The 22,200-nt window shown below is 41.4% G+C and overlaps 1 protein-coding gene across 5 annotated transcripts in view; it reads left to right on the top strand.

The window, feature by feature from the left end:
* lhx5 (LIM homeobox 5) overlaps positions 1–21,898 on the top strand; it is a 33,589-nt gene extending 11,691 nt beyond the window's left edge. For 2 of the 5 annotated variants that reach the window (XM_028602339.1, XM_028602340.1), the window contains 8 exons: positions 192–680; positions 789–1,754; positions 1,945–2,107; positions 3,292–4,041; positions 6,322–6,545; positions 7,429–7,706; positions 10,345–10,510; positions 19,813–21,898. In XM_028602339.1, the coding sequence (XP_028458140.1) occupies positions 3,869–4,041; positions 6,322–6,545; positions 7,429–7,706; positions 10,345–10,510; positions 19,813–20,162 (1,191 nt within the window). In that variant the 5' untranslated portion in view covers positions 192–680; positions 789–1,754; positions 1,945–2,107; positions 3,292–3,868 and the 3' untranslated portion in view covers positions 20,163–21,898. The remainder of the gene's footprint in view (positions 1–191; positions 681–788; positions 1,755–1,944; positions 2,108–3,291; positions 4,042–6,321; positions 6,546–7,428; positions 7,707–10,344; positions 10,511–19,812) is intronic. The other 3 variants (XM_028602342.1, XM_028602341.1, XM_028602344.1) reach the window with 3 other exon arrangements.
* The last annotated feature ends 302 nt before the right edge of the window (positions 21,899–22,200 follow it).

Genomic DNA, 22,200 nt, shown 5'->3' with positions numbered 1-22,200 from the left:
TTTACCTTTATATCTTTCAATGTGTTTATTTATTTATTTAAGCAGCAACAGCGAGAGATGAATTTTAAAAACGACAAATGATCTGTGTTTGTGCATGTGTGTGTGATATGTGCACACGCGTTTATGCATATAGGTGAATACATGCTCGAATGTAACAGAGGCCTTGAATATTGATATGTTTGTGAGTGCAGGGTTGGCTGCCTCCAGTGGGACAGAGGTGTTGGTGGGCTGAGCAGAAGGAGACGGGAGCGGAGAAAGATGGAGGGGAAAGAGAGAGTCCCTCAGGCGTGTCCGGGCTCTGATGGCTCCCCTGACAACCTCCTCTGTAATGGTCTCCCTCTCTCTCTCTCTGAGTGCTGTGAAATTGCAGGCCGGCGCTCTACAGCTGAGGACTCCGAGGAGACAAACGGCCTTTTAATTCAGAGCGCAGAGAGGTGACGGAGAGGGAGGCCCTAAGGGAGGGCTACCAGTCAGACATCCATCATACTAACCTCTCCCTTGAGACTGGCCCTGCCAGAGAGGGGGCCCTGGAGGTGGTCTTGAGCGTACATGTGTGCGTGCGTGTATTTGGGGTTGGGGTGACACTGCATGCATGGAACGGCGGCTGCAGGGGAGGGAGGAGGAGAAGTCTGCTCAGGTGTCCATGCCGTCAAGGTGTGGAGGGGAGTGGAGCAGTGAAGGTGGGAGTTTTTTTTTTTTTCTTTCCATGTCTCACATTTATCTATGCACCTGCTTTTTTTTTTTTTTTTTTTTTCTATCTTCTCTTTCCCTTTATGGCTTCATTTCAGCTCACAATGCACCGCAGCAACCACGAATAACAAGCTACTTCACCAGGAAGAAGGTTCTTTTTGCTTGTATTTAAAAAAAACACTTCCTGAAATTCTATTACTGCAAACACTAACCTTTGTTTCGGTCATCCTTCGGGCGCAGATTCCATGGGAGCTCGTACTGAAGGGACACCAAGGGTACAGGGTTTGTGGCCATTGCTTGCAGTGTTTTAAATTTCTCCTTTTACATTCTAAAAAAGATTGACAGAGACACGGAGATGTGCAGCTGTGGAGGTATTTCATGAAGGCCTCTTAGCAAAGAAAGGGGACTGATGCTCAGATGTTGGTCCTTGAGAAATATGTGTTGTGATGGCCTGTATGCACGCAAGTAAAGGGTTATACAAACAAAGCCTCTATCCTCCAGAAAAGAAATGTGGTTTTATTTATAAAATAGTTCTACAAAATTATGATTTGGGATCCTTTATGGATCCTCTTCCGTAACTTTCTGATCTTTATTTCAAGTGCTGAATAACAGCAATCCATCCTTCAGTTCCTTCCTTATGTTTTTATTAAGAAATGTGTTACTGTCGTATCAATGGAATGGCTCTTAATAAAAGCATATAAGTGTGGTGTACAAACCTCTGCCGACTGACATAAATCTACAGAACCTGAAAAACCTCATTGGGACAAACTTCAAAGGGAAATAGAGATTTAAAGTCCTTTTTAAAGGAAAAAGCTTAAAAGGGTTGTGAAGAATAGATTTTTGTCCCTACAGGAGGATGAAATGTCACGCCAGGGTCAAGGCCATAGTGTAGCCAGTTTTGTTACCAGTTTGTCAGAATCCATTTTAATATACACACGTTTATATAGAAGCTATGTGTGGTCATGTAATGTAGGATTTCCCATTGAAAGGAGAAAAGCCTGTTGCTGTCCTTGGTGCTTCTGGCCTTCTTTAGTACCACGGACAGCTCCTGCATTTCTCTCCAGGTGAGTGTCTCTTTGGGTGATGTTCGGTGTACACAGCACAGCAAAAGCAAATAGGGCTTCTCTTTTCTTTCGCACAATGTGATGTGGCTACATTCAAACAAGAGCATTTGCCTCACATGCTCTTTTTCCCACCGTTTCCTCCTGAACCCCCTCCACCCCCCTCCCTTTTTTTGTCTCCCTTGTTTTACAGGCTAAAGGGCGCTGTGTTAGGAGCTCGGATAATTGGGGAAACTCATTCAGCGTTGTCTCTACAAAGGCCTGGAATACACAGGTTAAACCACTGATACATGAGGATAAATCCACACTTGGGTGTAATTTTGATATGACAACACTAATTATACCGGAGCTGAGAGGTGAGGAGACTTCTTCTAATGGTTCTATCAATGTTAGATTTAAGGATGCCACATTACGGTCAGGAAAACAAACAGGCATTAGTTTGGATAAAGAAAGAAAGTAAGAGATGCATAAAGCTAAGGTGGCCGTTATTTGTAAAGTTGCCGGTTCGATACCTGGCTTCTCCTGTCCAACAATGTGCCCTTAAGCAAGACATGGACTATTTTTGACGTTGATTTTTGATGTTGACAATTAATTGAACAGTTTATTTTTATCTAGATTTTTTCTGGCAACTGATCATAAAATTAACTGACAATTATAGATAGATATATAGATAGATAGATAGATAGATAGATAGATAGATAGATAGATAGATAGATAGATAAGACTAAATGTTAATATATTGTCTTTTTAGCTTCTTAATTCTAACAGGCCTGTTGTTTATCTGTTCCTCTCTAAATGTTGTCTCGGATGACCTATAATCGTGTAAAATGAGTCAAAATTCACACCTAATGTCATTACCATGAATCATCAATATAGAAAAAAAAATGCTTCTCACCCATCCACTAAACATGAATTAGCGTATTGCATGTTTGCTTAACTGCAAACTAACAAAACGAGGCCGTTCGGTAAATATTGAAATTCGCTTCGATTGGCGGCCGCTCTGTTAAAGCACCGGGCGGCCGGGCTCTCCCTATTGATGAGCTGCACCTAATCCATCGCATTTCCCTGGAAATAGCTTTCTGCATGAGAAAAGGCCCGCGGCCCCGCCTCTGCAGCCCTGCACGGCCACACAGTGTAATGCAGGAGCGTTTTGTCACAAGGCCATTATAAGGCTGTGTAGCATTAGCCCCCTTGTTCGGCTACTCCCACTCCCATTGCATCTATTCACATTCATGTCCGTGGCAGCGCCGTGCCATTTAAACGCGTCTTTCCCCTCGCCTGTTGTACAGGTATCGCCTGGCCTTCATCGTGTTCTGTGGACTTCTAAGTTTAAGGTCCCATCAAAAATGTTGCGGGGAGCTTCTCTGGTGGCACTATGTGATGTCTGTCTCCTCATAAAGACAGCATTGTCTCAGTGAACCACCGTGGAACCTTCAAGCTGGCCTCTGTCTGAAACAGCCAGCATCCTCTCGGCCCTGGAATTTCTGTACTGTGTGTGTGTGTGTGTGTGTGTGTGTGCGTGTGCGTGTGCGTGATTCAGGTTCGCTCGAAGGCTACAGCTATAGACGTGTAACCATGACAACTGTCTTCTGATTGGCTCTGCCGGCACGGGAATTAACGAGAGCGTCATCCAATGTGAGCGCAGGGTGTGCGCGTGGCGCTGGCAAAACCTCGTGATAACGCAGGCACAGTGATGCGAAAGTGGCGGCGTGAGACGAGCCCGGAGGAAATGACTGGACCCAAAACAAAGCACGAGCGAGGGATAAAATATTAGAAATTAACACGTGTGAATAATCATGTTTTAACGACTGCGCGCGTGAGGAAAACATGCCCGGTTTGTCCATTACGCAGTCCATCAGCTGGCGCGGCTGAAAATCTCTCCTCTCCTCTGGGTTGTGGATTGTGACAAGTGCCAGGACAGCAAGCAAACAGGACCAGGACTACAACACGTAGCGGGGATTGTCACTCCGCCGCCTGCGAACGGGAGGTTTCTCTCCACTTTTCGCCTGACAGTACACCCTCCCGGAGCCAAGACGTTGTTCCGCGTAGACCCGGGTTGCCCCAGTCCGAGCAGCGCAGTCCGTAGGTCGGCACTCGGCGCCCTGCAGGCCGGAGACATGATGGTCCACTGTGCCGGGTGCGAGCGGCCCATCTTGGACCGGTTCCTCCTCAACGTGCTGGACAGAGCCTGGCACGCCAAGTGCGTCCAGTGCTGCGAGTGCAACTGCAACCTCACCGAGAAGTGCTTCTCCAGGGAAGGGAAGCTTTATTGCAAAATGGACTTTTTCAGGTAACCGAGAGTCTGGATTCACAGCTCTGATTCTTCACAACAATAAGCGTCACACTGTAAGATTAGGTCAAACTCTCCATGGATGCGATATTGATAAAAATGTAGAAATAAATTGAAGACCATGTAGCCCACAAAGTCAGGCCTTAACTTAAATCCTATGTGCACAAGGGTCAAAATATCAAGTCATAGGTTAAAACTGTGTAAGCCAATGTTATTGTCCTGCAGGTATGTAAAATAAAAAAGTTACCATGCAGAATAAATGTAAAAGTACAACTGATAACTCATTTATTTAAAAAAAAAAATTTTTTATTCCTCTCTAAAATGAAATATTGGTCACATTGTGGCCTTTGAATATGGCCTTTACAATAAAACAACAGCAATGTAATGTCATTGTGCAGCCACGTGTAGCCCACTCTGTGCTGAACATTATCTATTTTCCAGATCAGACAACACTTTTTCAAGCAGCCATTAGGCACTAACCGGTGCACAATTCCTAAAAAAGTGTCTCAGGTAATTGAGTGACGAGTGAAGCCTTGTTTGTCCCTTAGCATCATTTTCATTCGTATATGTGTCAGTTATTTTCTCCCAAATTGTCTAATGACATGTAAGACACATTAGGCTTTTGTCCGGACGGGCTATTATTGGCCTCGCGCGGCCTTGGCCATCATATTACTGCAGGTCCCATCAAGCGGTGGGATTTAAATGGCCAGCCATTAGCCAGGCGAAACAGTAATCACCCTAATATGTCCATTTGTTGTGTAAGTAGAGTTGTGCCCTTTCGCTGGGGGGGCGGGCTTGGCCATGCATGTGAAAGAGAGGAACAGTGGAGCGATACCATTGCAAATGGAGAGACAAGCCTACATTAGTGTTAAAAACAATGCTCCACAAAAGGATTGCTTGCTTTCACCCAGAGGCTTAAAGCACCCCCCCACCACCCCCCCCACCGGATAGGCCGACTGAAAATCCAGGTACAGCAGGCCCAAAGTGAGCCTCGAATATCTCCTAAAACTCTCAATAAAAAGCCTCAGGTGATAAACACTAACTGTTTATATCACTCAGGTGTGATTTCTTTCACCTATTTCCATCATGAAATCACCCCCAAAAAAAAAAAAAAAAACAGTCACCACGTCTTCTTCCCAACCAGGAGGGGCATTCTGCTGAATTCATTTTTGGTTTTATTTGTGTATCAAATTGATGAGTCTTCTTCCCCCTCGGTATTTAAGCGGGTGAATATGGATTAAGAGAAGATTTCCACGCTAAGATGCTCCTACTCTGCTTAATCCTGTTATATATACGCGGCTACAATGTGTTGATTGTCACTAATACGTTTTGCGTGGGGTTATTGTCAGAGCACCTCCATCAAAATAATGAGCACGAGTTTTTTTTTTTCCACATCCTTTTTATTTTTAATAGAAAGCCTGACTTTTTTTAATTTAATTTTTAATTTCCGTTTGAATGGTTTCCACCGCTATTACTAATACTGCCAGTTGCTGGCAAGTAGACATGCCTTTTGTTTATTGTGAATTTTAGCCCTATTAATCCTCTTCTTATATATATATATATATATATATATATATATATATATATATATATATATATATATATATATATATATATATATATATATATATATATATATATATATATATATTTTTTTTTATTTTTATTGTGTGCTGCTATTTGTTGGTATATTATTAGCTTGACAGTAGAATAGTTTTACCATTATTACAATTTGATCTCTGTTATTAGTGTAAATGCTCGAATAATGTATTCTTACCAAATTATAATGCTTTAATAACACATTTTATTTATATTTATATTACCACAGATATGCACATTTATATCAGGCCCGTAGCCAGCCTAGTTGAATGGGGGGTCTTTTTTCCCCCAAAAAAAAGAACCTCTTGGAGTTTTCCCCTCATTTTGTGTTTATTTATGAGGATGAAATTCTACCTTTTGAGACTTTTTATGCACTCATTTGTTCTGGATTGGCTTCTACAAGCAAGCTTTTGAATGCATCGATAATATTTACTACAATGCTGTCAAATTGCTTTAAAAAAAAAGATTTCATTCTGGACCTTTGCTCGTGAGTGTCTACGGGATTGTAGACATAAAATGTCGATTTAAAAAAGAAAAAAAAAGAAAGAAGAATAATGATATGATATTGTGTTTTGCCAAACCAGCTGGCTTTTGTGTTATCGTTTATGTTTGGTCCTAAAACTGAATGTTAATTGGGCTTTTGTTTAAAAACATTTCACATGAATATTTGGTTCCGTGCAGGCGCTTTGGCACTAAATGCGCGGGCTGTCTGCAGGGAATCTCGCCAAGCGACCTGGTGCGCAAAGCCCGCAGCAAGGTGTTCCATCTCAACTGCTTCACCTGCATGGTGTGCAACAAGCAGCTGTCCACGGGAGAGGAGCTCTATGTCATAGACGAGAACAAGTTCGTGTGCAAAGAAGATTACTCGAGCTCCGGGGCCATTAATGAAGTCAATTTGAACTCAGGTAACCAACGCGATAATAAACTGTATGTGTTGTGTGTGTGTGTGTGTGTGTGTGTGTGTGTGTGTGTGTGTTTTGTTTCCTGTTCGATACAAATAAGCAAAAGCAAAATAATCTTTTTTTATCGCCATGTTGTAGTTGAATATTATATAGCCTAAATGCGTATCTGACTAATCGACGAGGGTCGAGGCTTTAAATGTCCTGTAAGATTTTTTTTTTGTTAAACATTTGCATCAGTCCGTAGAGAGCATTTCACAACAACCTTGTCAGATGAATGGCTTCAATATTTACCTCCACAGGACAATGGCTTTCTATTATTGTAGCCTACGCCAGGATCCGCTGGGGATGAGCATAGTAGGCTGTGTTAGTCCGGCCGTGTTTGCCGCTCCTCTCTCCGCAGTCTATTCATCCATCCTGATAGCACACTCCCTGCTTCTTTACAGGCACATTATGGACATAAGATGTGCTATTTTACATGTCATAGGTCGATGTGTGCAAGTTGTGTTGCCTTAAATGAGAAATAGTCCGAGTTACGTTGAATTTGTTTTATTTTATTAACACGTCAGACATCAAATCTGCAAATTACAAATAAATACATAAAAAAAAAATAGCATAGGCAACATAAAGAAAAGAAACATGCGTGCAGAAACCGTAGGCTACAGATCTAATCCGAGTGACTTTTTCGTCTTCTATATATATATATATATATATATATATATATATATATATATATATATATATATATATATATATATTTCAGTCAACTATAACATATTTTGAATGCATATTTCCCTGTATCGCCGCTGTGCATGTCCAGGCCTAATTAAATCCTCTCTCCCCCTGACATTTCGGATCGTGACCCTCGTCCTGTTGGTTCCCCCCCCAGTGTCGTCGTGTACAGATAGGAGTTTATCGCCGGATCTGCAGGACCCAATACAGGACGACATAAAGGAGACGGACAATTCCACGTCCTCAGATAAGGAAACGAACAATATTGAGAACGAGGAGCAGAACTCTGGGACCAAACGTCGGGGGCCCCGGACCACCATCAAGGCCAAGCAACTGGAGACGTTAAAGGCCGCGTTCGTCGCCACGCCGAAACCGACCCGGCACATCCGGGAACAGCTGGCCCAGGAAACGGGACTAAACATGCGAGTCATCCAGGTAAAGATCAGCTGTTTGTGTTTAGTGTGGGCTCGGTGGGGCTGAACCGGGGGAGGGTCTACTCTGCAGAGACAAAGACAAATCAAGAGAGAAATGACGGGATTATATCAATCAGTGACGTCACTCGAGATTCTAATTGAAGGCCTCGTCATCTGTTAGAGAAATGTCCCAACATGACGTGGGCTCCGTTAACAGCAAAATCCATCCACAGTGATATTTTCTACCACGCATTCTGTATGTGAATGTTTTTTGTTTTTTTTTTGCATTTGATGGACATTTCTCAAATAATAAGCTAATAATAGAAACGATTTTTTTTGTCATTTTGCATTTAAATTAGCTTTCTAAAAACGGTTTAAGTATAAAACACTTATGTGGAAGCAGTGTTTCCCCAAAATGAGTTTTATTTTCCCCACAATGCTGTGTTTTTAATATTTAACATAGACCAAATTCAAAGTTTTAATTTAATTTAGAACTTTTGGAATTTTTAATCTGTTTGATGCTTTTATTTAATGCTTTACTTAAAAAGAGAGAGAGAGAGAGAGAGAGAGAGAGATGGTTTTCAAATGTGGTGGTGCTCATGCCACTATTTTTTTATTCCTATCATTTGCATCCAGTTCCCACGCTGCTGTATCCATATCTGCAGGCGTTCATTTGTGCTCTGAAATTAAGATCTAGTAATCCAAATCACTGATGCATGGATATAATAAATCCTATGTTTTTTCTTTCTTTTTTTTTTTTTTTAAGAAATACATTTATTTTGTTCCGACGGCGCTTTATTTCAGTAATCAAACATGTTGCACAGCCACGAAATTAGTGAAAGGGGAGTCTTGTTTATGCCAAAGGCGAGAGGAACCCCACACGCAAACATGTTCGGCAGAATAACGCGAGCATAACACACTATTTTGGACTCTATCTCTGTGTCTGTCTTTTAACACACACACACACACACACACTGGGTGCAGACTGTGTCAGGATGATTAGCACCATCTCTGCCAACTGTGATATGTGGCTTTTTGTGCACTCACTGTAATTATCGCTGATTTCACAGATTTACATACCACCCTCCCCTTTCCCACCACTCTGCTCTTACTCACTTCCAGCCTGTTCCCACCGCTTATTAGAGCAGACCAGGGCCTCTCCACCGCCTCATCTATATCATATACTGTAGGCTGCTGCGTGTGTGTGTGTGTGTGTGTGTGTGTGTGTGTGTTTGTGTGTGTGAGAGAGAGAGCTGCATCAACAGAGCTCAATCAAACGGTCAATAAATCAATCAGGCCGCCGGGCAGTCCATCCCTCCGTCCAGTGATCCCCGCCCCTGTGTTGCTCGGAGCCAAAATGGAGGCTCTGTTTCGTCATCTTCCTCCTCCTCGTTCACTGTGCGTTAAATACCATTGCTCTCAACACGGGGAGCCCTGTGAGCCACGCTGCTTCTCCAGCATGCGCATGTAATCCCTAAGCAACGCTCTCTCGAGGGGAGCGAGAGCATTTCCATAAAAATGTACCCTACAGTTAGACGATTGTTCTCAATAAGCAGGTGTCGCCTTTGCCGCTGGAGCACATAGAACAGAGCCTAAGTGGTTTTAGGTGTTTTTGTGTGTGTGTTTTTTGTTAATCTGCAGCACAGTGGGATTTTGCCTCTGGTGTAGCCTGGCTGGGGTGAGCATACACCATTATGCAGCAGTGAAACAAGATGTGTTATGTGCTTATAATGCAGATATTCTTCCATATGGTGTGTAGTGAAATCCTCCTTTGTTCCTCTTCAAAGACAGTTTATCTAACGTTAGCGATAAGGCTTTTTACGCTCTGATTTGTGGCTTTGACAGTTTATTTTAACTTGTGCATTAGGTTCTGTGTTGGGGTACATTTAAATTGCTTTGCTTTTCATTTTACAACAGGAACATGAAAATTCTGGGTCCAGTTTCTAAGAGTCTTATATTCAGCCATAGATAAGCCACTGCATTTCAAACGGAGCATTTTTATGCATTCCCTCACTTCTTAAGTTGGTCTTTGGTAATTTGTGCTTTTCAAAGATATATTGTAACATTTCTATTATATGAATAAAAGAGTAAATTACTTAAGTGGTGTTAGTTAAATGATCAAACCCTATGTAGTTGTGATATTGCACTGGGATATTTGTTATTCTTAAATTTGGTTAGTTATAGCTTTTTCTGTGAAGTGTAACTGCTTTTACTTTGACGTTTAACTAGTTGATTTTTTTACAGTCATTTTAATGCTGAGATCCAAGAATGTAAACCTCAATTACTGCTAATTGAAATACTCAAAATAATGGTTAAAGAGCTGTCAGGTAACTGGGATGATTATTAAAAAAAATAATAATGCATTTGAATTGTGGCTCTAACACAAACTCTGTAACATGACATTAAACAGATCAGGGGAATTACCTAAAATGATCAGGATCCAAATGATGAGTTGATACATAATAATTTGTTTTCAATTCTGTCAGTTATGCCTCATTGCAACAGACTGAGTCTTGTTGCGATTGTGATTAGAGTCTGAGTCTTATACAACGACATGGTTTATACTTTGGCATGGCGTGGTCGGGGAATGGAGTAGTGGCAATCTGAAGCAAAAGCTGAAACCCTTCTAACGGGGCTCCTGTCTGTCTTGTTGGATGCAGGTTTGGTTCCAGAACAGAAGATCCAAAGAGCGACGAATGAAGCAGCTGAGTGCTCTGGGGGCCCGGCGGCACGCCTTCTTCAGGGGCCCGAGGAGGATGAGGCCCCTGGGAGGCAGGCTGGAGGATCCTGACATTTTAGGTCCTGGGGCCTACGGCTACTACGGAGGTAAGGAATAAAGGATTCGCTTCTGCCAATACATGCAACTAATAAAAATGAAGTGCACGGTCCTGTTTGTCCTGCAGCTTTATCTGTATCCAGTGCCTAAAATGGGCCGGTACCCAGCAGTACTTAGTGCTGGCACCCTTACTTCTAATTGTTATTTAATTGCCTGATATCTAATTATCTATCTATCTATCTATGTAAAATCAGACATTCAGGACCCCCATATAGCCCGAATAGAATGATCTTTTGTTTCATAAGTATATTTTCAGACATTGCATTGATGCGACTGAGATTGGTAGTCAAATTAGGCTCCTTAGATCGAATAGTCGACTCTTCAGGGTCACCACTACAAGATATACTCTAGTATGATTATAAATATATCACATGGAATCAGGCACGGCGCCAGGATTCCAGTTTTGGATGGGCCAGACCAATTGTGGGTGGGCCTTAAATTAAAAACGTTATCAAATCACTGTTTAACCTAATACAAATGACTGACTAATATACTGTTATATTATATATATTATATGTGCTTACATAATAAACATTGTAATAGCTTGATGGTCTTTAAATATGTTGTTGCATTGTAAAAATTGTCGGTTCAAAGGACGGACCTATCCGCGATCGCTCTCCTTGGTTCTGACCAAAAGAATCTCCATTACGCACCATACCTGGCTGCGCTATAGCGCATCTCTCCTAACCTAAGGCCTATCGACTGTAAAAGTGGTCAGGAATCTAATATTTCCCCAAAACATAGTTTAGTTCTGCTCGTATAACATGAGACCGAAAATTTCACAATTCTGTTCAATTGTTTTAAGTTTTCAACAATATACAGATCAACAACACTGCCCGACAGTTTCAATCAATACTCGGCCACAGAACGTGTTCACTGACAACGTCATATGTCATGTAAAACAACACTCAAGTTATTTCCTTACATTAGTGTGATGATTCATGTTACAACATGTTTAAAACCAATAAATTAATCGCATTTACAAGCCCCAAAGCATCATTGGCCATAACAAGAGAAAACCATGAGGGAACAACAACTTGACAACAGTAACAAGCTATAGAAACAGAACTGCGCCTGCAGCTTCTGTAGCGGGTCGATTATTTTAATCCATATATCTCATATAACGACATAATACAATACAGGCAGAGTAGCCTTCACATACCTTACAGTTATCATCTGGCGGTCCTACACAATTAAACTCCCTAAAGCAGGAGAAGCGACCGGATACTTTAGCACTGGTTGAGTTGCGGGCTCATCCACAGAAGACCGATCCACAGGGCTCATATCATCCACTCGCTAGTCAGAGACAGAGGCACTAGCACCGGCGCTAGCCGCGCTAACCTCGCTAGCCTCCTGCGGTGTCCGGGACAAAGATGTGCTAGGCGTTGTGGATCTCAGCTCTCCTTCATCTCCTGGTTGCCGCGATGACTCTGAGACCGTTCGTGCACGTTTAAGGTACCTAAACAACGACTGTTGCAACATTGTCCTTTACTGGAAATGATTTTCACACTCTCAGATCACTGGGAGCTAGCCTAGCATACCTACAAGCTACATCCGATCCGAACCTCACAGTCTGCTGAACTTGCGCAGAAACATAAAAATAGACATGACCAGTTTTTTAAAATTGTTTTTGAAAACTAAACATTTAGACTATTTAAGCACAAATTATGAGATTATTTGCCGATTTTAATAATTCTTCACCAAATTATAATATATTAATTAATTAATGTTTTTTGAAGAAAAGTTTTGGGTGGGCCTGTTGAAAAGTGCAGGCATAACGCCGTGCCTGCATGGAATGTTGATCTTGTCATGGAACTGCTCAACTGGGGTGCTGGCACCTTTTTTTTGGTCCAATCCAGGCAAATGTAATCACAACAACAATATCTATGCTGGTCTCATTCTCACTTGAAATGTGATATTGTGTAACTTAATTGCAACCTTGATCAACGCGGTTGTTGGTTATGGTGTCAGGCTGCAGGAAGATTACATACGTAAAGGTTGTTCTTTATCGACTGCAGATGTCACCTCTGGGTGGTTTGTTTGGACATCGAGGGCCGCATGATTTTCTTTAATCTATTCATCTTTTGTTCAAAGATACAACATACTGTAGGATCAGCCCTTGGTTTGACTCTAACCTTGGGGACTGTTCAGTCAGTCAGCGTATGTTCAGGGAAAATTTCACTCTGGAAAATGAAACATACACGTAAAGATTTTGAAGGCTCACAATAAGCGTTAACCTGCCCAACTGTCACATAATGCCACTTGGTATACACCTGAGAGCGGAACAGATGAATCCAATCACACCACAGCATGGTGGGCACTCTTCAGTCAAGCCTATAAGCTCAATAGACACAATTCATCTTGATTTACCTAAACTTTTTCAGAACACAAACACATAGAGTTGGAAGGATTAATCAATTAGTTGTCAACTATTCAATTAATCAGCAACTATTTAGATTAATCAGCAACTATTTAGATTAATCAGTTTGAGTCGTTTTTTAGGGGAAAAAAAGTTTCTCTGATTGCAGCTTCTTAAATGTGAATGTATAGTTTCTTGGACTTTGGGAAACACTGATCCACATTTTTCACCATTCTCTGACATTTTACGGACCAAACAACTGATCGATAAAATAATCGACGCATGAATCGACAATGAAAATAATCGTTAATTGCAGGCCTTAGCACAACACCCGTATTTATTAGATTCTGCAAAAGAAATGTGTGAGTCTTACATTTTAATGAAGATGAAAGCTTATAGCCATTAAAGATAACCGCATTTGATTTAAAAAAAACTCACGTCTTGAACGTCGTTATACTTCCAAGACTTTGCTAATTTCCTCCTTGAAAATAAATCTGCAACAAATTATTGTAAGACTTTTTTTTTTTTTTTTTTCAAGGAAAGTAACACATTAGGAGTCGATACATTAAAAGTAGTTTTGATAAATTCTTCGAAGTGTTAAAGGAAAAAACAGAGGCTTTGGAAAATATCTTGACTTAAAGATAAAGATCAAAGATACATATTCAGAAGATATTAACTCCAATCAGCAAATAGACTGACATGACGTTCATATCAAAATGTATTTCTTATACTAGAGTATAACCTATATGGTCAACTATACCCAGCTGTACCCTCTTTAGCAGTAAAGATGAAATTCTTTTGGCTGGCTCTAATGGGGTGAAAACATGTAGAGGTGAAACTCATTCACTGACCTGGACATTGCAAATTAAAACAAGTATTCGTAGCGCTGACCTGGAACACAGAAAGCCTTTAAAAAACGGATGGAATTTTAATTGCACAGAAGAATTTGTGTTTGAGTTTGTCAAATAGTTGCTATAGCTATTAAATTGTGAAAGTTTCTTTCAATTGGATGCTGGAGATGAGGTGCGCCTGGTTTGTTGTTTTCCACATGTGAAAGTGAATCGCTGATAAGATGATAAGCTGTTTTCTTAGCACTGTAGTTTTCTTTTCTAATGACGCGTGCTTGAGCACAATGTGATCTCCAGTCGGGTGTCAAGACTCTTTCAAATCAATATTCCTTCCAAACGCTTGTCAAGACCACTTGACTAAAAGAAAAAATCGTCTGGATCGCGAAAAAAACCCATTTGAAGACTATAGCAGGGGGGCAGCATGTAACAACAGCGCGCTAACACAGCTCCACATTGAGCGGCAGGAATAAATCAGATATGCACCTGTCATATATATCAGTAGTTTGTTTTTCACGGACGGGATGAGAGCCGTGGTTTCTACACAGCACCTGCACATCTACCTGAATGGCCCAGGCATTGAGTCTACAATAAACTGGAGCCGCCAAGGCTGCTGCGCAGAGAGTGGGAGGGGAAAAACAGAGGACAAAACCTTCATCCCTCACTTGCGTCTCTCTCGCTTTCTTTGCACGCTGCTTTTCACACCCTTTTGTGCCGCAGCAGCAGCACAGGCCAGTCTGCTCGCCTTTATCTGAGCCCGCTGCTTCCTTCTGCTCCTCTGCTGCTGCTTAGAAGGAGGAATGCCTGTGAGTGGTGTGCTGCGTCTGTATGCGTGCGTGTAATTATAGTTTGCAGAGCCAACGCCCCCCCCTCCATCAAATCCCCACCCCCATCACACACGCACACACACACCGCGCAGGCCACACAAGCCCGTTGTTTATTCTCGAGGTCGGGCCAACCTACCAGGGGCCTGTTTGTGAGATCAAATAATTAGCTTGTTTCCGAAAGTCGTGTCAGCTCTTATTGTTTCTCTTGACAATTTCGAAAAAGAGCCACACGCAGCAGCAAATAAATGCAATTGTTCTAATTAGGCAACGTATTTCTTGATATGGAACCTGTTAGTTCCTGCTTGTGCCCGTTCAGACTGAAATAGGAGTGAGGGGAACATCTGGTGCGAGTGGAGAAATGCGAGTGCAACATCTGGGGCAGCGGGATAAAGCCTGCATCGATCTCAGTTCATGGTGGTTTGGAAACAGAATGGATTGAATGTAACTGAGGTAATGTGGAGCAGAGGGGGCAGGGTGTAGATTTGGACGGAGAATACAGAAGCGGAGAGAAGGAAGCAGGAGGCAGGTGGAGGTTTGTAATTGTTAATGGATGCAAACGCTGTGCGAAGTAATTGGCTACATGTGGAGGGGATGGATCCTTTATAAACTGTTCTGACAGGTTTTATTCCTCATAAACAACTCAAGAGATAGTTTTAGGGAATATCACCGTCAAAAATCAGTCTGCCTAAACTTTTTTTTAAATATGTGTATTTAATTGTTTTAAAGATTTTTTTTGGGGGGGGCATTTTAGGCTTTTATTTGTATAGGACAGCTGAAGATATGAAGTGGGAGAGAGAGGGGGAATGACATGCAGCAAAGAGCTGAGCCAAACCCACGGCCAGTGTGTTGAGGAGTAAACCTCTATACATGGGCGCGCGCTCTACCAGCTGAGCTACCCAGGCCCCCAGTCCGCTGTAACTTTTGCCATATCAGCACTTCACATCACACGTCGTCATCCCTTTGAGACTGTGGCTGGGTTCAGAGCATCACTGTGCAGTCAGATTGATAATACAGCAGCGATGTGTTTGGAGATAGAAGTCTCTGGTTTTTGATTAAAGGAATATTTTGGCTTTCTTGCAGAGAGTTAGATAAGAAGAACAACACCACTCTCGGGCCTGTGTTGAATATGAAGCTGCAGCCAGAAGCCGGTTAGCTTAGCTTAGCATAAAGACTGGAAACGGCCAAAAACACCAAGCTTAGCTCTGTCCACAGGTAACAAACTTGCTATATCTTGGCATAAAACCCTGTAAAAAAAAACGACAACTTTTTACACAGATTTTTGTACGGATTAAACAAATGAGAATGAGTCCTTGTGCTAAGCTAACTGGCTGCTGGTTGTAGCTATATATTTAACAGACAAATATGAGATATAACAAGAACATACCACAGGCATACAGGGCTGCTCTGAGAGACTGCAAGAGGAGCTCAGCTGCTGGTTGTTTTGCTTTTGTCCAAATTTATACTGGATGGATCTCAAAGTGGTTTGGCACTCTGGATTGGACTCATATGTGCACTGCTTGGAAACAATAAGGGGTTGGTTCACCCAAATGACAAAAAAAAAAGAACAAAGAAAATACAAGTTTCTTACCTATTGCGTTATATACAGGTTAGGCTCGCTTTGCCAGATCTTCCTCCACAGCACTGCGGGGGAGGGTCTGGCTAGTCCACACAGCATTCCGGGATGGGAGAAAAAACGAGCTGTGGTTTATTGGCATTTCTGTAAACCAATCACAATCGCCTTGGGCGGCGTTAAGCCTCGCACGGAGCCTCTGCAAAATAGCCTCGAGAAGGAACTTGTTTTCGTGGAAAATGTGTACGTTCAAAATGTTGTTTTAGTCGTGCAACAGAAAAGTCAGATTGGACAGATAGTCTAGCTAGCTGTCTGGATTTACCCTGCAGACAGCAGTTAACCATAGTCTTCACAAATCTACTGGAGTTTAAAATTCCAACACAAAGAAAGCAAAAGGAAACGGACATCGGCAAAAAAAAATTCTGCGGCACCGGAGCAATCCCGGAAGTGGAACGTTGTAGATATAGACCATCTAAAGGGAAATTCCTACCTCTAGTCCAATTCAAAGGAGTCAAATTAATTTTTTGGGTGCTGATAGCATTACAAACAGCTTCTCTGTTATTCTGAATCCACAGTACAACCTGTAAGCAATTGTCATCGGAACTACCGAAGAAATAGTCCCTATACAGTATAAACTATTTACAGCTCCTTAATTATCCAAAAGGGACATTGTTTGTGAAAATACATGTTCAGTGTCTAATTATTCAATGCTGGGAGCACTAGAGATTCCTTTCACTACCGTTGGATTGGGGTGGAGGCAGGAATCATTCAGTTCAGTTCAGTCACTTTATTACCCCGGATGGGAAATTTGATTAGCAGTCAGGAGTGCAAGATAAAAACAACACAAATAAACCAAACGACAACAATACAAAAAGCAAAAAGTACAATTTTTTTTTCCTGTACATACAATATACACAACACTATTTTACGCAATGCTACATCAGCAATCTCTAGTTTTTACTAGAGTTTTTTATTTCTATTGCTCTTGAACCGGGTTACTCTGAATCTATGGCCTGAAGGGTGTTTTCAAACTCAATCATAGAGACAAATATCTCAAAACCTGGGCACATAAATACAAAGGTTTCTGCATAGCTAGATATTACTATATATATTACTTTTTTATAAATACTTTGCAACCCTTTAACCCTTTGTTATGAATCCTGGTTGTAATGGACAGCATTCAGGATCAATTTAGAGACTCAGTAAATTCATAAACAACAAATGATATTGTCTTCATGTTAGAGGAATAATATGAATATACATAGAGACCTCAAACGTTAGTCGGGGACCCGAACTGTGCCGCAACCTCTCAGAGGCGGGAACATGTCAGTCATTGTTAGAGGTTAGGGAGAGATTAATTGTAAATCCGAGTGTGCGCTGCAGATTTCTTTTGTGAAAGCAAGGAATTTGGGCTGTATTCTGTCATTGTTGTGGCAGTTTCTGCTGCAGCGCTTTCAAGTAAACGCCACGGAATATTTTAGACAAGAAAAACATCAGTCATGAATCAAGCTTTGCTCAAATATTTCAAACCTAAAGTTGGAGTTTCAATACATAACGATAATAAATATTTAAATGAGTTATATCACAGACGTTCACGTTCATCAGAGGATGAATCCTACGGACTTTGCTGATCCCCTGACTTTTCATGCGCCATTTACTGTAGGAAAAATGTACAGACTAAAGAAGCCCTCGCTCCTGCTTAGTGCATATGTGTTTCGGTTAGTTTAATGTTGTTTAGTCGCACATTATTAACGATATGGCTTTGATACACAGTAAGACATTGTACAAGGGAGGTTAGAAGCCCAGAAAAGGCTCATAAAGATAACACTAGTTACACTGAACAGCAGTGTAAATTAGAAAAGTGTACAAAATGGGATGAATTACAATAAGATCTTAAGTCATTGTTGTGTCCTGTGTGTGGATATATGCATGACATCATTGAATGTAGGCCCCAACAGAGAACTTCCTAATGCTTTGCTGACATGTAAACAGACTTAATGTGTTTTTGATACACAATTTTGTCTGACGATGATTGTGATGCTGAAAAATTGTTCTCACTGTAAAGATGAAAATAGAGCAAGGGTAAACCTGTCACTGCCACGACTGACTCCACTCATGTGGAAAACTATTGATGATCCAACACTGTGCCTGAGGATAGAAAAGCAGCCAGGTGTGGTTGGAATGGGCAATTCAAAACCGGTGTCCACAGGAGCAATAATGCTGGATTCCGAGCTGAAACGATTACTAAATGTACTGATTAGTCAATCGGCCAACAATTAGTTGGATGCTTTGCTGTTTTTTTCTTTCCAGTTTATATTGCTGTAAATTGAATATGTTTGAGGTTTGGACTAGAGCTGAGCGATTTAGGGGAAACAAAATCAAATTGCGTTTTTTTTCCTGCCAGATATTGCGATTACGGTTCCATTTGCGATTTGTTTTTTAGCTAAAGTTCAATATTCACTGTGTAACAGATGAAACATGTCATGGATCATTATAACATCTTGAGACACATCAAAACTGATCTATATTCTTATGCAAGGATGAGAACATAGATATGAATTGCCAGAAAATAAGTGATTTTCTTTTAGAAAACATGGAACATTGAACAGTCAAACACAGAACATTTATCACAAAAGTTAAAGTTATAATAATAAAAAACAATTCCAATAAAAAAAAAAATATCAGTACTTAACAGTACAAACTGAAATGTCTGATACGCCTCGGTTCCACGGCAGCATCTACATATTACACCTTCTACCATCATGTTAAATAAAGTAATATAAATAAATGAAAAATCCACTGAAAATAGGACATTTCTGTAAGCAATCTGTGATTATGTAACATTAATCCAGCATTTATTTTATGGAAAAAACAGTAAATATAATAATAAAAATAGGAATACAATTTTTTAAACCAAATGTTTCACCAAAAATTCAACTAAATATTGCACATTTGATTAATCGTGGTCTTCACCATTAGCTAATCGCATTCTTACAAATCGCGAAAACGATAAATCGTTCAGCCCTAGTTTGGACTGTGGGTCGGACAAAACAAGCTGTCCCATGGGGCTTTAGGGAAATTGCGATGGGCATCTTGCACTATTTAATGATGCTTTAAAGACCAAACGATTAATCAATTAATCAAGAAAAACCTTTGTCAGATTAGCTGATAAGGAAAACAATTGTTATCTGCAGCCCCAGTTGAATTGCATGCTGGAAATAATTGGAGCGTGATGTGTGTAGCTCAGGAAATAGCCACAGCCCAGTGAGGTATACGGGAGAGGGATGTTGCCGGAAGCTGCATCCGACATGACGGAGAGAGATGCAGCTGACAGGACCTGGCAGCGCTGCGGGGAGCCTGGAATCTCATTTTAGAGTTCCTCATCCAAATCGTGAAGTTTCAGCAGGGGAATCCATCGAGGTGCACGCACGGCTGCGAGCTGAATGAGTGAAGGAGATGAATGCAGTGTGTAAAAATGCGAGAGAACTGAGGTGGAGAAGTGTGGAGTTGTTTATACACTCAAATGAGGCTGTTGGAGACAGGTTGGTTAGAAATTTGACATGATCAATTTCACCACTTAGGTATAGGGGTGGAGGTGTGTGGAAAGTCGCACACCGCTGTGGGGAACTTTGTATATTCAAAGTCTTTTGATAGAAAGTCTAACCCCGTGTATTCCCCTGTCTCTCCTCAGAATACCAAGGCGACTATTATGGACCAGGGAGTAACTACGACTTCTTCCCCCACGGCCCCCCATCCTCGCAGGCTCAGTCTCCAGCCGAGTCTCTCTACGTCCTGGGCTCTGGACCCGGAGCCATGGAGGGATCAGGGCACCACCCTTCAGACGACCAAAGGTTCACGGACATGATCTCCCACGCGGAAACCCCCAGTCCGGAGCCGGGCTTACCAAGCTCTCTGCAGCCTGTCCCGGGGGAGGCTTATGGGGGCGGACCCAGTCCTCCTTTCTCCTTGGCTAGTAACTCCAGCTACAGCGCTCCGATGTCCCACCAAGGCCAGGAGATGGGTGAAACCACAGCCTGGTAAAGGACAAACCACAGGGACCATTCCTAGGCTGAATGTCAACCTAGTTAATTCAGGAGATGATTACAATAAAACACACATTGTGGAGTGAAAAATACAGCTGACATTTTTATGGAGGACTTTTTAAAATCACGGACTGATTTTCACAATAATTGACGAACTGAAAGAAATGGAATCAAGAACGGGACAGGCTGCTGGAAAAAGTAATATTTGCTGCCCAGTAGACACTCCAAAGCATATCCCTTCCTGGATTACTGGACTTGAATTATTAAAAAAATAAAATAAAATTGTGATTCCACCCAGCAAAAATGCTTCTCACCTTCCCCTTGTTATTAACAAAGGTATCTTCTAAAGCTCTACGAGCACATTAGAGAGAAATGCCAACGGGGACATCTTTGGTTCTCTTCATTTCTCACCACATTTGTTTGTTTTTGTTAAAACGTTGCTTTAAAGCATTACTTTTTTCATTCTGTTCATTGTTAAGTTGCCGCTCTACCCTCAAACTTTAAAAAGACAAAGGAACAGGTTTTAATACACGCTTTAATGTTCATATACAAATACGTAGCTGGCAATCGAGACACGATTAGTCAAAACCGTCGCTTTAAAAACATTCTTCTCTGTAAGACATTTCAAATCAAAGGCTGCTTCTTCATAGAAACTGTACACACACAAACACACACACACACACACACACACACACACACACACACACACACACACACACACACACACACACACACACACACACACAATGCTTACATTGACTTTTTAAGCACACATCTCAATTTTGAGTCCCTTAATGCACAAAAAGCATTCTTGACCATAGCCCAAAAGAAGGATGTCTATACTATTATTCAAAACACGGACACAATTATGCAGACACTCAAGCACACACACACACACACACACACACACACACACACACACACACACACACACACACACACACACAGCCAGCCCTGATAGTTCTGCTCAGCAGACTGCTTCACCTGACCTTCCTTTTGTTACTGTCCCTTTAAAAAAAACATGTTTTAATGGAAATGATTTTCAAAAGAACATTGAACCCATAATGGAGAATCTACTTCAACAGCTGAGGTCTCCTTTCTCTAAAGAGAGAAAACAAAAGAGGGGGCAGACAACATCTGTGACATTGCCTCTGTTGGCTCTGAAGCGCTCATCGCCATCTAGTGGCCTTAAGACACACTGAATTAAAAATCAGCTCAAAGCAGCAGCAGCAGCAGCGTCCGGCTGTGTGTTTGGGAACATCTTTGTGCCGAAGAGGACAAATTCATGTTGTTTTTTTCTCTAAATAATGACAATGAATAATTCTGATGCTTCAAGTTTCATCAGGGCCTCAATTTGAAAAGTCAGCCTTTGTGGAACTACATTAAAAGAAACACAAATATGTTTACCTCTCCTTATAATAAAGCTTCTGAAAGGACACGTACCAGGTTAGCTGATTATTATTTGAAACAACACCTCCCATAACGCTGTCAAATCCATCTCGTCTTTCAGCTCTTGTTTTGTCACACACAACAACGTCTTAAGCTAAACTCATCCAACACTTGTAATGCTGTTTGTCCACAAAAGTTCTCTCTACTTGAAATATTGTTTTGAGATTATTTGCGTTTCCTTTTGGACATTGTATAAGATCTAGAGAGAGTGTGTCTTATTTCTGATGTATTGAGATATTCTTGGATACAAAAGCGTGTGTGTGTGTGTGTGTGTGTGTGTGTGTGTGTGTGTGTGTGTGTGTGTGTGTGTGTGTGTGTGTGCTTGACCGCTTGGGGATGTGCGTATGCGTGCTCATGTGCGTGCGTGTGTGTGCATTTAAAAGGCTGTATTATTTCTATGTAAATAGCACTGGTAATAAAACCTTCTCTTACAACTTGAAGATTTGGCTTTCTTCTTAAGCTTCATCACACAGTCTGTCTTCTGTTTTCTTCTGTTTGTGGGAGTGGGAAGTAACTTAGTACATTTACTGGAACAAGTACTGTGCTCGGGTCCAATCTGTACGTCAGATTTCCATTCCATGCTATAC

Source organism: Perca flavescens, chromosome 16, assembly GCF_004354835.1.
Source record: "Perca flavescens isolate YP-PL-M2 chromosome 16, PFLA_1.0, whole genome shotgun sequence".
Taxonomy (NCBI): domain Eukaryota; kingdom Metazoa; phylum Chordata; class Actinopteri; order Perciformes; family Percidae; genus Perca; species Perca flavescens.
The sequence above is the reverse complement of the archived record's forward strand: the minus strand, read 5'-3'. Positions and strand labels throughout refer to the sequence as shown.